This window comes from Gigantopelta aegis, chromosome 5, assembly GCF_016097555.1.
Source record: "Gigantopelta aegis isolate Gae_Host chromosome 5, Gae_host_genome, whole genome shotgun sequence".
Taxonomy (NCBI): domain Eukaryota; kingdom Metazoa; phylum Mollusca; class Gastropoda; order Neomphalida; family Peltospiridae; genus Gigantopelta; species Gigantopelta aegis.
The window spans coordinates 17,714,506-17,729,484 of NC_054703.1; the positions used below are offsets into that span (position 1 = coordinate 17,714,506).

The 14,979-nt window shown below is 39.1% G+C and overlaps 1 protein-coding gene across 5 annotated transcripts in view; it reads right to left on the reverse strand.

The window, feature by feature from the left end:
• Window positions 1–842: 842 nt before the first annotated feature.
• LOC121373332 overlaps window positions 843–14,979 on the reverse strand; it is a 54,514-nt gene continuing 40,377 nt past the window's right edge. The window contains exons 2-3 of one of the 5 annotated variants that reach the window (XM_041499904.1): window positions 10,255–10,328; window positions 843–5,589 (exon numbers count right to left, since the gene is read on the reverse strand). In XM_041499904.1, the coding sequence (XP_041355838.1) occupies window positions 1,870–3,081 (1,212 nt within the window). In that variant the 5' untranslated portion in view covers window positions 3,082–5,589; window positions 10,255–10,328 and the 3' untranslated portion in view covers window positions 843–1,869. Of the gene's footprint in view, window positions 5,590–9,392; window positions 9,768–10,254; window positions 10,329–14,979 lie in introns of those variants that run through there. The other 4 variants (XM_041499906.1, XM_041499905.1, XM_041499903.1 and 1 more) reach the window with 4 other exon arrangements.

Here is a 14,979-nt window from a genome sequence, read left to right on the forward strand (position 1 = left end):
ATGTCGGCCTTTAATTAGGTAAATGTTTAAACGAAGAGTGGGGTTAAATATTGTGCTTAGCGAAGTCTTGAAAATAAATAATATTGTTTTATTGATATACAGTAAACGACACAGCAGTAATTTCAACTAGTCACCCGTTGTTGTTGGCTATTTCAATTAATAAGACTGTTATAGTAACATGTCTTCGACTAGCAGAACATTTCTAAGGACTGCATTTACATATTGAATATATTTCAGTGCCTATAATATTAGTGTCTTTATAACCAATGTGTTTCTAGTCGTAATGTTTGCAGTGTTCTAAACTAGATTTTAACTCCCAATAAGACTAGTTCGTGTGTATCAAAACAAATAATATTAGGAAGTACAATCCAGTTTGGGACACTACAAACAGTAGCACAACCAGAACAAAACCCCTGTATATAGAGACACTGATATTCTAAACAAGATGTATTTAATATGCAATTTTATTGTAAAACAGTTCTGTTGGTTACTTTACATGCTACTTTAGTAGCACACTGAGAACAGTGTCTGTAATGAACCCATCTGAAGACAATAGCGCGGAACTAATCACCATAACTCCCCAGCTGTTTCACCCAGCTACCTTTACACTATATCTTTTCCACAAACACCAAGTGAAATGGGATGAAAACACTCTAACCACCCACCCATACCTAGTTGACCTTACTGCTAATTCACGTTCTGTATTTATATAACATATTTTCCCAGTTAATCTCAGAGTTTTGCATTACTCGCATTTTAAGCAATTTACCTGATACATACCAGTTACATCCACACATCTCAGTCATATCCATGCAATAGCATTAATACACCAATAAGTCCTATTTTCAAGGTATGGAAACAATACTTATTTATTCCACATTGATAAGAAAACAGTAAATCCTCAAATAAAACATATCAAAACAGTGCACGCTTTTCAAAAGTCACCACAATTCCGTTTGAGCAAAGTTGGTGCTCAGTTCATCTTGAGGAATTTACGACAACCATGTTTAAGACGTCAGTACATATAAATAAAAATCATTAAAAAAACGGCAGAAAAGAAGTAAAGTTGCTCCAGTGAATTCACTGAGCCGGTTGTCTTTTTGATTGTTAGGTACTCGCGTGATGGAGCAATTTATTACACACGTAATGACAATGACGTCAAAGCTTATGACCAGATACCAATGGAGAAGTATTCCCGAGGTACATGTCGAGTTTATATGTGGAACTATCAATAGTTCGTGCTGTGGTGCTCAGTCTATTAATCCATGAGGAAATGTAAAACACACTTTGTTCATCAAAATGACGTCACGACATATAAATGAAAACTACAGCGGAAATGAACATGTTTCCATAACACACCGATGCCATATTTATGTGTTATTGGTTGTTTTGGAGAAATTCACCACCAACCTGTCCAATGAAAATTACGTCACAACACACACATGCCAATGAAGCATTGTTATTGGCCACACATAGGCAGACTTTGTTCAGTTATGTTGTGGTGCTCAATCCATGGATGGATTTTCCATTCCAGAAAATGACGTCACAACATATAATCGATACACGTGTCGCTAGGATACCCTGCACATAAAAAAGACACTGGTATGTGCTGTACGTGCAACACATTCTCACAGCAGTGTTTGCCTTCACTCAGTCATTCCATTTCACAACAATATAGTCTGTATCTACAACTTCTAATCCGATGTATAAAAAATGCAAATGTGGTTAAATAGCATGACTGTTAAATATTAGACATACCAGTGAATAGAAATCACCAGTTTGTATTGAAATTCCTGATAATTATGATTATTGTCTTCAAATACTATTGTTTGATTTTTGTTTTAAATACACGATAATGTCCCCCTCCTTTTACGCAGTAGTTTCCGTATGAGTCTGAAGAGGGCGCTCTCGCTGCTGAAGCGGATGTTGATGCTGCAGAGGTAATGAATGAGGCCCGTGCGCGTGCATGTGAGCGTGCGCATGCGCGTGTGCCTGTGGATGAACCAATTGGTGCTGTCCGTGTTGTGGGTGTTGGAGAGTGTGGTGTTTGGGCATGCCCCGGGGAGGTTGGTACGGCGGGGGTGGGTAGTCGTCAAACACAAACGTCGTGGCGAATGGCCGCATTTCCTTCAGCAACGTGGCGTGGGCGTGGCGCGACGAATGGCCGTGCCCGGGAACTGTCAGGTGAGCGTTTATACTTTCGTAGCTCCTTCTCTCCGGAATCACCTCGTAATAATTTTCCGAACTAGACTGGCTGTAGTCGGTCTGTTCCCTGTCAGACAGCGACGGATTGACGTAGAATACGTCATCTTGCGTCATAGTAGCCTGCGATGACGTCACAGAGCTACCTTTACTTCCTGTTCGTCTGCGACTCAAGAGCCACAGAGCCAGGAAGACGGACGCCAGTATGAGCGCTATTCCGGCCACAACTCCCAGCGCAACAGCCACGACCCAAAACCGATCCGAAACGGGCGCGGGGGCCGTCAGTACCTTGGATAATGGGTCGGCTTCGCAGTCGCCATAGTAACCAGAAATGTTGAAAACGTAGTTCAAGTTGAGTGATTTGCGAGCATCGCACCTACTGAGCGCGAAGTACCAGGTCCTGACCCCGCTGGAGCGGAACACCCTCTCGCCGAGACACACGTAGTACGGCTCCCCGGTCTCGTTCCACACGTTGCAGCCCACGGTGCGGTTGTTCTTATAGAGCGGGATCACCTGGTGGTTGTTGGCCGGCAGGATGTTGACGCGCTCCTGGCACGTCATCGCCTCCTTCAACTCGCGGATCTGGTCGTCGTAGTAGATGAGGAGGTCGGTGCAGCACTCGCTCACCGGGTATGTGATCTGGTACTGGATCTTCGCCCATTTCCGCATCAGAGGCTTCTGCACGAGGTACCCGTACCACTTGAGTTCCGTGTATACCCGGCCTTTAACGGTACACACGGGCTTCGGCTGGTCGGAGACGGTCTCCACCGTGGCTTCACTGGTCAGCACGAGCAACACACACAGCAGGAGGAGTCTCTTCCACAAACACTCCACGAACATTGCCCCAGTGTGGGAAACAAGCGAACAACTGGCCGCCATGTTTACATCTGACGCTTGTAAAGCGGCTTATGGAGACGGACACGACGCACAATCAATAACCAGCCTGGAACAACAGTTAATCAAGATGGCGGTCGGCGGTATCAGACGAACTACAACAATAGAAGCAGACGACGTTGGCTGTTTTTCAAAACAAGAATGGATGAATGAACACACACCTCAACAAACATGTATTAAAATCCCTGTGTTGATTTTGTAATCCGCCACTGGCTGAGCGTCAAGTTTGGTCTACAGGTTATGTTTCCAAGTACACTTGGTTGTGGGTTGGGGTGTTAATGAATGACACGATAGTACTGTAATCTGATCACCGAATTTCTCAACACTTCATGCGTTGACTGGATCAAGGCTTTCTTTTGTAGGTGATTCTTCACTGGACAGTATTTGGTCGATCTGGTTTTGTAGTAAATATTAAAACAGCGCCAGATGACTGGTGTCTATTGTAAACTGTTCAATGATTCACACAGTGCTGTATTCATTTTCCACACATGTATTAGATATTTGTTTTGTTTTGCAGGGATGACACAACTTTAGTTTTAGGTCTGTACACACAGAACAGCGAATGGTGACCTGGGTGTATCCTGGACCCTGCGAGTGTTTCACGTCTCCCTCCGTCAAATGTGACAAATAATTGACACCTATATCCAATCTGTTACACGCCTAATATCCGAACTACAGGTGAACTTTCCAACACTGTCACTGATAATAAAAACTGAATGTCTTCTTCTAGACGTGATTCCTGCAACAAGAAAGGTCCAGCTTAGTTTAGTACACCAGTCCTTTAGACCCCTTAAACGACTCTTGTCTACCGTGTCCGTGAACCTCTGTCAGAGAGGTGTTTGTAGTCCTCGGCCTCACGGTAGCTGTATAAAGAGATCGTGCCTCGAGTACACTGCTAAATCTAAAGCGTATTGGCGAATCCTATTGCCTGTTGTAAATCCGTGCAGTTAGAACTCTGTCGTATCGCGGTGTGCCCGTATACTCGACACAGGAATCAAGGAATCAGTCAACTGTTCACTCAGCCTTCTGTACGTTATTCTAGTACGTGATTTATCACCGTACGCGGGGTGCGCGCCAACAGAAGGAAGAATATACGAGCGGGTTATTTTTACATACTGTAATTGCTTACAGGACATGCGCGAGTTGGCTGATCAATAATGTATACAATCAATAGTCAGTACCCTGGCCTTGGACGACAAAAACCCGATGACTTTTATTCAGCAACTGTTGGAACACAGACGATGTTGTCCCGAAGAAAAAGAGAATTGAGATGAGTAGCTTCACCTTGATTCTGGAGATAGCTACCGGTGTCCGTGAAGTGGTCTGCCAAGTTACGGATCACACTACACTCTATATTTACTTTTTATAACGTTAGTGAACTGTGTTAGTATCCACAAGCTGCGGGTCACAAAAAATGTTTTTGTCTCTAGACTTTGTTTTCAATTTTAGCGTTTAGAAAAATATATTCTCTTTCATTAAGGTGAGTATGCAACTCCACCAACGTAAATCCAAGTGTTATAAGGTCGGTGAACTTGTCCTGTACTATAGTTCTTATAACACGTGTCTGTTCTCTATCTCTGAATGTTGTCCACAATTACAAACATCCACTTCGCGTAATGCTTAGTTACTTTATAATAAAATCACAATGCCTAACACTGGAGGTGATTCGGCTCTAACAATATTAATCCTGAAGACGAATCTTATTCCACACTCTGAAATGTATCAAGTATAAAATTTCTAATTCGCACTGTTGTTCTTCTCTGTATAACCGTGTTTGTTTCTGTATGGCCTGTGATTGACTTCTTCCAGTATCAAATGATTAACACTCAGCTGTTGTTTGGATCTACACTTTTTTTTCCAGTATGAAACTCTGAATTCACACTTGGTTTTCCTTGAACAACCGTATCTGTTTTAATAGGTGGCGAGTTTGCCCGCTGATCTATGATAGCTTTGACAGCCCCTGTCATCACATGCCATCTCCCCACCGGTACTGGGAAATACCAGTCGGTTTGAGCGCGGTCTTCACGGGCTACTGTCCCACCAGTACTAGGGACATACCAGTGCGTCTGAGCGCAGTCTTCAGTGAACCGCTGACAACACCAGGTACTTCTGGAATGTCAATCAAAGCAAACAAACCAGCTGGCGTGGCTAACAACTCGAAGCAGACGACACGATCTCGCTTCAGCAGACGATCAAAAAACATTAACACGAGAATTTTCTTCTTGAGTTTTAACTGGAATTTCTGTCAGATTATTGGTCTGGGAACGTCATTGGAGCTCAATCAAAATTGGAATTGTAGTAAACACTTTTTTTCAGTAGACAACAATTTGTTTTGGCAGATGATAGAATTTTACCAGACGATATTTCTTCTTTCCGTGTGTGTCGATGTAAAATAAAAGTTTTTTTCTCCAGATATTCGTTTCTATTCGTGTTAACCCTTAGTCACAAGTAGATGCGCTGAAGATGTTTGAATTCGTAGACTCACTTGAATGTCTGAAAAATAGAATTTTATTGTTTAATAATAATCACAAGAAAGCTGCTATCATGTTAAAATGTAAGTTAATTCTGATTTCGGTTAGCATTTTAAGTCTGATTATTATTAAAGGGACATACCCAAGTTTTTAAACACTACGGTATATTTGTGACAATTATATCCGTTTTTGATAACTGGAATCATACTCTACTTAGATTTTATGATTTAGATTATCAATTTCCGTACATTCGAAGTGTCTTTGGTCATCCTGGTGTTTTTAATATCACAAAATGCATTTCTCATATTTTAAAAAACGCACGTGCGTCTGAGAAGTAACAGTTATGGAGTCGAGCTTTAGGCAGTTTTCAGAGGGTATTTCACAATTTCAAAGTCACAGACTCATGTTTCACTCAATTGTAACTTTATCCAAATGTGTTTCAGATTTGTAGATTAACTAAACGTAGTGTTAATTTTCACGGGTTGAAACTAGGGTCTGTCCCTTTAAAATATAACGAAAAGGTAGCTATAAAATACCTTTTAATCTAGTTTTCACTTCAGGTAAAAAATTCAAAACCTCAAACAAAATTAGAATACATTTAAAGGTGATCTATCCAAAAATTCAATGAATAAGAATCTTGAAACTTAAAACTTGAATATCAACACCGAATTAAGTTATCTTCCATCAACACAACTATACCTAAAGTTGATAATTAATGTTCAAATCGTGTTTCGAGACATATGATATATTTACGTTAAAGCAGCAATTTCGCCTCCCATCTTTTATTAATTTCCACGAAAAGACATTGGGATATCCTCGTTTTGGCTTCATAGACAACAAATATACCGTAGTATTTTAACACGCTACATTTAAATAAATTAAGATATTTTTAAACAACAATATATTTTTTTATTTCAGCATATTTTTCCTTATTTGTACAGAAGAATCTGTACATAATGACATAAAAACATTGTCGCCTGCTCAGTGTGTAACTGAGCATTATTTGTTTTATAGGGATGAAGATAATTCAAACGACCTCTTTAAAAATGAAATACAGGTTTTCTATAATACAGGTTTTCTATAATAAAAGTTTTATAGAACCAAACTCCTAGCACTGGAGTAAGAAACGGGGGAGGGGGGGGGGGGGGGCAAGTGGGGCATATGCTCCCCATATTTCATATATTTTGCTTTATATTTGCATTATAATAGTGTAAAAATGTATAAATATAAAAGTGTGCCCCCAATTGTTGGCACCTTCCTACGCCACTGCCTAGTGTTGAATTTCCTTTGCATTCATTCCAATTAAAAGCGTCTTAAGTTTCTGAATAGTGTCATAGTAAGAAAACTCAAATGATCCGATGTTTGTTTGCTTCACGATTACCAATTAATCTGACCGTGTATGTGCAAACATTAGAGTAGGCTACCATAGAGTTTGTTTTCATTAACTAGAGTACATTGATTTATAAATCATCGGCTATTCGATGTCAAAACATATGGTCATTTTGACACAGTCTTGGAGAGGAAACCCGCAACATGTTTTCATTAGCAGCAGAGAATCTTTTATATGCACCATCCCACACAGGATAGCACCTGCTACGGCCTTTGATATACCAGTCGTGGTGCACTGGCTGGAACGAAAAATAGACCAATGGGCCAACCGACGGGGATCGATCCTAGACCGATCGCTTTATCACTGGGCTACATCCCGTCGCCAGTACGATAGAAGAGAATTGAATCCGAAATGCGTACGAAGTTAAAATGATGGTGTCACGTGGTTCTGTCGCTGACGTTATCGATAAATATAAAATACATCAAAACATTTATAGTCAGCCATTGGGAATTTAGTAATTCAGCAATGCAAACAATGTTTGAAAGTAACTTACACGTTACAGTGAATGTTTGTAAGTGAACAGAGAAATATATTAATTTATTTGGAATAGTTAATGGTATTTGTATTTGTATTTGTAAATTAAAATATTACATTTTGCACACTAATAATTATTAATAGTGATTATAAGTACTTTGAATACATTTGGTTGATTGTTTTTTGTTACTTTCTAGTATTTTGATAAAATTTACAGAACATACAGCAGTAAGGCTAATACATGTTTAAAGGGATATACCCTAGTTTCAACCCGTGAAAATTAACACAAAGTTTAGTTAAAGGGATATACCCTAGTTTCAACCCGTGAAAATTAACACTAAGTTTAGTTAAAGGGATATACCCTAGTTTCAACCCGTGAAAATTAACACTAAGTTTAGTTAAAGGGATATACCCTAGTTTCAACCCGTGAAAATTAACACTAAGTTTAGTTAATATACAAACCTGAAACACATTTGGATAAAATTACAATTGAGAGAAACATGAGTCTGTGACTTTGAAATGGTGAAATACCCTCTGAAAACGGACTAAAACTCTATTCCATAACTGTTACTTTCAGACGCACGTGCGTTTTTAAAACTATAAGAAATGTATTTTTTGATATTAAAAACACCAGGATGACCGTAAACACTTCGAATATACGAACATGGATAATATAATCAATAAGATCTAAATAATGTCGGATTTCAGTTATTAAAAACTGCTCTAATAGTAAAAAATATGCATTAGTGTTTAAAAACTAGGGCATGTCCCTTTAACCATGACTAGTGGATTTGTAAAATCACTGATCCCATGGCTGATGGATTTTGATAAAACTCGAGAAGCTCTACCAGTACATTCACAATTTTCTTCCATCAAAACAACTGTATTTTAAAAGCAGCTATTTAAATACAAACGAGGTTTCTCAATTTGAAGTTTTTATTAGTATTTATTTCTGTTGATAAAATACATATTCAAATACAGGAGGGGATGGAAGAATTTGAAAAAACATCAGAGGCCAAATGTTAAAGGAACTTGAAACGATAGGTGATATAGTAGTGTGAAATATTATAGCCAATTTTTATGATATTTCGTAAAGCTTTCTGCCAGAAAATAACTTGAGGGTATGTAATAAAAACAAAACAGATCATAACTGTCTCTGCTAGGTGGGTATGGCTTTCAAACCTTTTTCAAATTGGACTGTGCATTTTGTTTACTTTGACAACATTTAAACAGTAATTATCTAACTATAATTTTTCTCAAAATTCAAAAAAAAAAAAAAAATTATCCATTAGTTTTCACGATTTTAGAGTACGTAATTGTGCCCCTCGTACCCTCTGGCAGAAACTTTGACAGTCTTGCAAAATAAAGGGTGCGCACTCCACGCACCCTACCTGTGGATCCCGAATATGAATGTTGAACACTTACATTACTCTCAGTAACTCTGACAATTTGAGAGATAAACCATGACTGTACAACACATTGATTTCCTATTAAACTACTAACTGTGGAAAACACCATCTTATTTATTGTAACAATTAATGTGTCGCATACAGTCCAACATGGCGGATAGTAGATTGCAGTTTGAGAAATAAACAATCGTTATAATATTGCATACCAAACTCACAGTAAACTGATTTTAACCCAATCAAAACAACAGGTTGAACAACCAACTATGTACGAATACAACATACACATTTAACGTACGCTGACAATTAATAAACTATGGCCTGTACCCAGTACGGTACACACAATTCTCAGCAAATTCAGCCTTCGTCCATCTAAAACAACGACATTATACTGTACGTGAAGTCCGGTTATTTACTGGTACACAAATAAACCAACATGGCGGACAATTTAACGTACGTTGACAATTCATAAACAATGGCTATACAAAACCCCACATTCCCAGTAAGCTCGGGTTTTCTTTCATCAAAACAATAACCAACTATTTATCTACAAACCTTACACGGAATTCCGTTATTTACTACTGTTAAAAAGTGTTCGAACACAGACCAACATGGCGGACAGTTTGACTTGCAGTGACAGATTGACAGAATCCAATACCAGACACTGCCTTGATCTACTGGCTGCGGTACACAGGTCTCCTAATAAACTGACTTGTCTTCCATCAAAAACAAATCACTCAACATTTCTCGACGCCGAGCTGTCAGCGAGAGAAAAAACACACATACACGCCATGTTAGAACCGAGCACAGTGTTGTCGTCTGCACAACAATGCGACGAGGAGAATCAAGCGGCTCTTTGTGTGCTGGAAGGTCGGGGTTAAAATGAGCGCCTGTAACCATCAGAAAATCCTCTCTCGTCCTCCCAGGGTGGGATTTCTCTTGCCAGTGCCAGTGCAGTTTACCGCTGTGTTAATTTGCCTGGAAAATCGCAAGCTTGATGGAGCATGGGTATCGCCTTACGCCAGCTGCCGCTGATAGGCTCACGCTGGGAAATGAAAGCGCGGGCTTTGTGACGGTTATCGTCTGCTACAGACCTTGTCGCATAGTTCGGCTTTGATTCTATCTGGCCCTCGATGTCAATCTTCAGGTAGTTTGTACTTCGCAATTCAATAAGCTTCTTAGGCCGTGTTTTTAATATACCTGTACATATCTTTGGGCCACGGTTTCGTATTAATAGCCAGTGAATAATTTACTCACGCGCGTACACACGCATGTCAACGCACACATATCGAGTCTCTGTATAATTGTCTGAATGTCTCTCTCATCCCTACCTATATCCGTCTGTCATAATATATACCAACAATGTTTTGATACTGCATAAAATAGATAAAATGGATATTATGGTATCCCTGTTTACCTGTTTATTATTTAAAGATGATGCCGTCCTGGATGATTGGCGTCGGATCACGTGAAGCCAATGACAGATAGTATCTGAAATTGTAAAACATAATATTGATATTTTATACATTTCAGCATAACCTGTGTTCCACACAAAAAAAAAAAAAAAAAAAAAAAAAAATAAAAATTAAATACGCAAAAGATTAAATGAACTGTTTTCTATGCTTTGAGTGTTATTCTGGGAAAGAGGAGGAGGAAGGGTGTGGGGGTTGCTGTGTGATTGTAATAATAATATAATGATGTTGAAGAAGAGGATCCACGGATTCCAGTGCGTCTGTGTTTCTGGCTTTAAAACAACATATTGGTTACCCTCTGTACGAGTTGCTTCATGTGCCCTTTTTTTTACTTTGTACCCTCACAAAACATGCTGGATCCGCCCCTGTAATGACGACGACGAAAGATGATAGGGAAAAGAAGTGGGGAAGAAGCAGGACGATTCACTAGGGGACGCGGGGGGGGGGGGGGGGGGGTGTTGTCTGGGGTGGGGAACATCAGGGGCGGGGACAGTTAACCCCTGACCTTCCGTCTCGTACGCTTATGCGTTTTTAGACAAGTGTGACGTAAATTACAGGAAGCCGCTCCGTCGGTGGGGACGTTAATGTGAAAAGCCGTGTAGTGTTGATTTCCGCTGTATAACCTTCTGAGTGTTAACTGCTGTTAGATAATTGTGTGACAGGCGTGGTAATCGTCCATACCTGTCCATCAGTGTGACACCACGACCTTTTCCTTCTCAAACACTTACTGCATACTTGTTCATTCTCAAACACTTACTGCATACTTGTTCATTCTCAAACACTTACTGCATACTTATTCATTCTCAAACACTTACTGCATACTTGTTCATTCTCAAACACTTACTGCATACTTGTTCATTCTCAAAGTGAGAAACGAAATTTTAAAGTGTATGTAACATGTACAAATTCGCAGGGATGCAGAAATGGAAAACATTTCACCAGCCCGCCGGACCAGAGCCAACTAAAATGTATTAGCCCACCAGAATTTCTACTAGTCCACCAGCCTATAGAAGAATCTAATTAAAATTAGCTCCACTATTACATGTGGATCTAACAGCAGCCAGTTGTAGCTCATGTCCACCAATCAAAACCTTACTTGCAGAATCATGCCAGTGATTTAAAAATAACTTGAAAACATTCCGAATTATGTTTCGTGTGAATTACGAATGCCTTAAAACATGTTTTATTTTATAAAATAAATAATTTGTAATGTAAAAGTGAAGACTGATTTAGTATTTTTTTTTTTTATAAATAAATAAATAATTTTTAATGTAAAATTGAAGACTGATAACCCATCCCGTACGTATTGGTATGGTTCACTGTACTGCGGCCACTAAAATAGACTTGCCCGATATTTTTAGAATTTGTATGCTACCAAATAACGTTATAAAAGGCGAAGTGTGATGGGTCAATATTTAAATTATTATTTACAGACAAAATGTTACTTGGACATTGAAGACTACGCAGTGTTGTTAGCAATCTGATTAAAATTAGTTCTACCGGTCTAAATAAGGCATTCGTAATTCACATGAAACATATCGTATACCCTCAGGATAATGCGGACTATTTTCAAATTATTTTCAAATCACTGTCATGATTCTGCAAGTAAGGTTTTGATTGGTGGACATGAGCTCCAACTGGCTGCTGTTAGATGCACATGTAATAGTGGAGCTAATTTTAATTAGATTGGCCTATAGAACAATATATTATTGTTCAACATATATATAATTCGTCAATGCGGAACATGAATTGTGTATTTGAACTAGTTCATCATCATTCTGAACAGTTTGTTTGAATGGTTTAGAATTTTGGCATGGCTGATACTGATACACAAAATAAATTTACAGTCAGTCAGAAAAAGACAGATCGCCCGTCGGACGGGTAGTTGCATTTTGTAACTCGTCAGTCAGAATTGTTACTCGCATTTGGCGAGCGGGCGAGTACTTTCTGCACCCCTGAATTCGTATTTGGGACATTTGTTACTTTTAAATCGTTTATTTCAAATTTTGGTTTTGTTTATTTGTTTATTTTTATTGTTTGCTTGTTTGTTTAGTTTTATTGTTTGCTTGTTTATTTGTTTATTTTTATTTTTATTGTTAATTTATTTATTTTTATTTCATTATATATTTTATTTTGGTGGAGAAGGCGAATAAAAATCAATCAATCAATCAATCAATAAGATAAGTAAATAAATACATAAATAAGCCTGTTTTCCATTAATTAGCCAGACGTCGACGTTCGATACAGACGTAGACCGTCTAAGACTGGATTTTATTACAAATGGTCTTAGTTTACGTCGGCCAGCGCTAATCTGCGTCGGTAGCTGACGTGTTACATATTGTATGGGAACCAGTGAAGAACTGTACACATGGTAGTGTTGTCTGCCATAGTGTATGTATATGGCATTTACTGAACACGGTTTGTTATTGCGAGTTTTCATGTGTGAAATCGGCCAAACAGTGAAACCACGTGCAACATATGGAAAGTGTTACTGACCACGGGTCAACAACTTACCCACAAACACGTGGCATTCTGACCTGAATGTCTGACCGTAAATCCCCAGTATCGATACCAGTTTAATAATAAGACAACACAGTTCGCATCGGCGGTCATAGCAATTAAACAGATTAGCCATTTTGAAATACAATTTCTGTAAATAGTACAATACTTCCATACACACACGTGTGTACATGTATATGTGTGAGTGCGTGCTTTTTTGTTTTTGTTTAACGACACAACTAGAGCACATTGACTTATTAATCATCGGCTATTGGATGTCAAATATTTGAGAGAGAGCGAGAGAGACAGACGAAAGTGAGTATTATAGATTATTTCTGTTCTTTCTCTGTATCTGTCTCTCTCTCGCTCTGTGTCTCTCTCTGTCTGATTCTCTCCCGCTCCCCCTCCCCCCTCCCCCTCCTCGCAGATGATAATCAGGCAATTTTCTAATTTCCTAACTTGTAAACGTCAAAAAAGGTTAAAGGTTTAAAAATATGAACCCTCCCTAACAAACCCATTTAAGAAATCGACAAACAACATAGATGAACTTCTATGAATGTGACCTCTGACCTGCTCGAAACAAGAAACAAGGTCAGCGCACCGATTCCCGGTTCCCCGTGATGTTTAGACAACAAACACCGTCGTGCACTAATTGTACACCTTAGACACGTTAGAGAGAGGCCTTGTTAGGGTGTTCAAATTCACACTAAACACGTTATTGGGTAATGGACAGATGTAATATGAAGAAAGAATATTAATACGGCATCTGTTTGTCTTCTTGTTGTTCTTAAATCATTAAAATGAGATAGTGGTCCTTTAACAGCATTTCTCATCCTTTACCATTATTGTAACCACATAACTTTAAAGTTTAAAAAGTTCGTTTTCTTTAACGACACCACTAGAGCACATTGATTTATTAATTATCACCTATTGGATTTCAAACAGTTGGTCATCTTTAACTCATTGTCTTACAGGAAGCTCGCAAACTATTTTCAGATATTTTGCTTTATATTTGCTTCATAATAGTGTAAAAGTGTGTAAATATGTGTGTGTCTCTCCCCCCCCCCACCCCCCGACACACACACACACACACACACACACTTTTCAGCACCTTCCTACGCCACTGTATATTTACAAACAGGGTTGTTTTCATTTGAATCACTTGTGTGGCCACTAGGGCGGACCCCCCCCCCCCCCCCCCCCTCCGCTAGTTGCACCCGAACTTTTTCTCGATCAATATCTGACCTGCCCCTCATTTTGTTTTCCATTGATAAATGGGCAGGCCGTACAAACACCGCCCCAGATTCCTTCCAGCTCGGTTTTTCTTCCAGCACGGAGCAATATTTCACGACACTGACACTGGCGCTGTCACTTAGCTTTACTTCCCTAATCCGTTCTCCATCTCGCCCTGCCAGCCCGGGCTGATCGATTCGCAACACGTGCTCATTGGGAACACGACACGAAACTGACAAGGTTTCCTCAAACTGGCACATCCGCGGTGCGCGCTGCTTTACCATATTCACATTCTGGAATTAATAAACAGTTGCCAAATACACGCCGTCGCTTCCTACACGCCGTGTGTAATATCGATGGGAAATTAATACTAGACCGTGACGTTAAAGGCCTGTTCTAATAAATTGCCCGATTCCGATTTTAAAGCCGCAGACCCTAGTTTCAACACGTAAACATTTACACTCAATCTTTTAGCCTGTAACACGTTTGGATAAAGTTACAACAGAGTGAAACAAGAATCTGTGGCCCTGAAACAGCGAAATACCCTTAAAACTAGACTAAAACTTGAGTCCGTAACTGTTATTAGTACTTCTCAGACGCACGTGCGTTTTTAAAAATATGAAAAATCTCAAAAACAGAAGCCGGGTGTGGGCAAAAGCTAATTAAAATATGTCCATTTCTTATTTCAAAACCTATTCGACATTTAACGAATTATGTACATAATATGTTCGCTGCCGAAATTGTCTTTATGACGTCATCACAAAAAACACCCACGTTTCTTATGTGTCACCCTGAAGCACTAAGAAATGTTTGTTGATTCAATACTTTCCTAGCTTTTGTTTATTACTTCAGTGAATGTACCGTAAAGCTGCACTCTCAGGCTTTATATATACTACTCAAAAGAATTTAAGGGTCAGATGATATTTTCGACATTATTT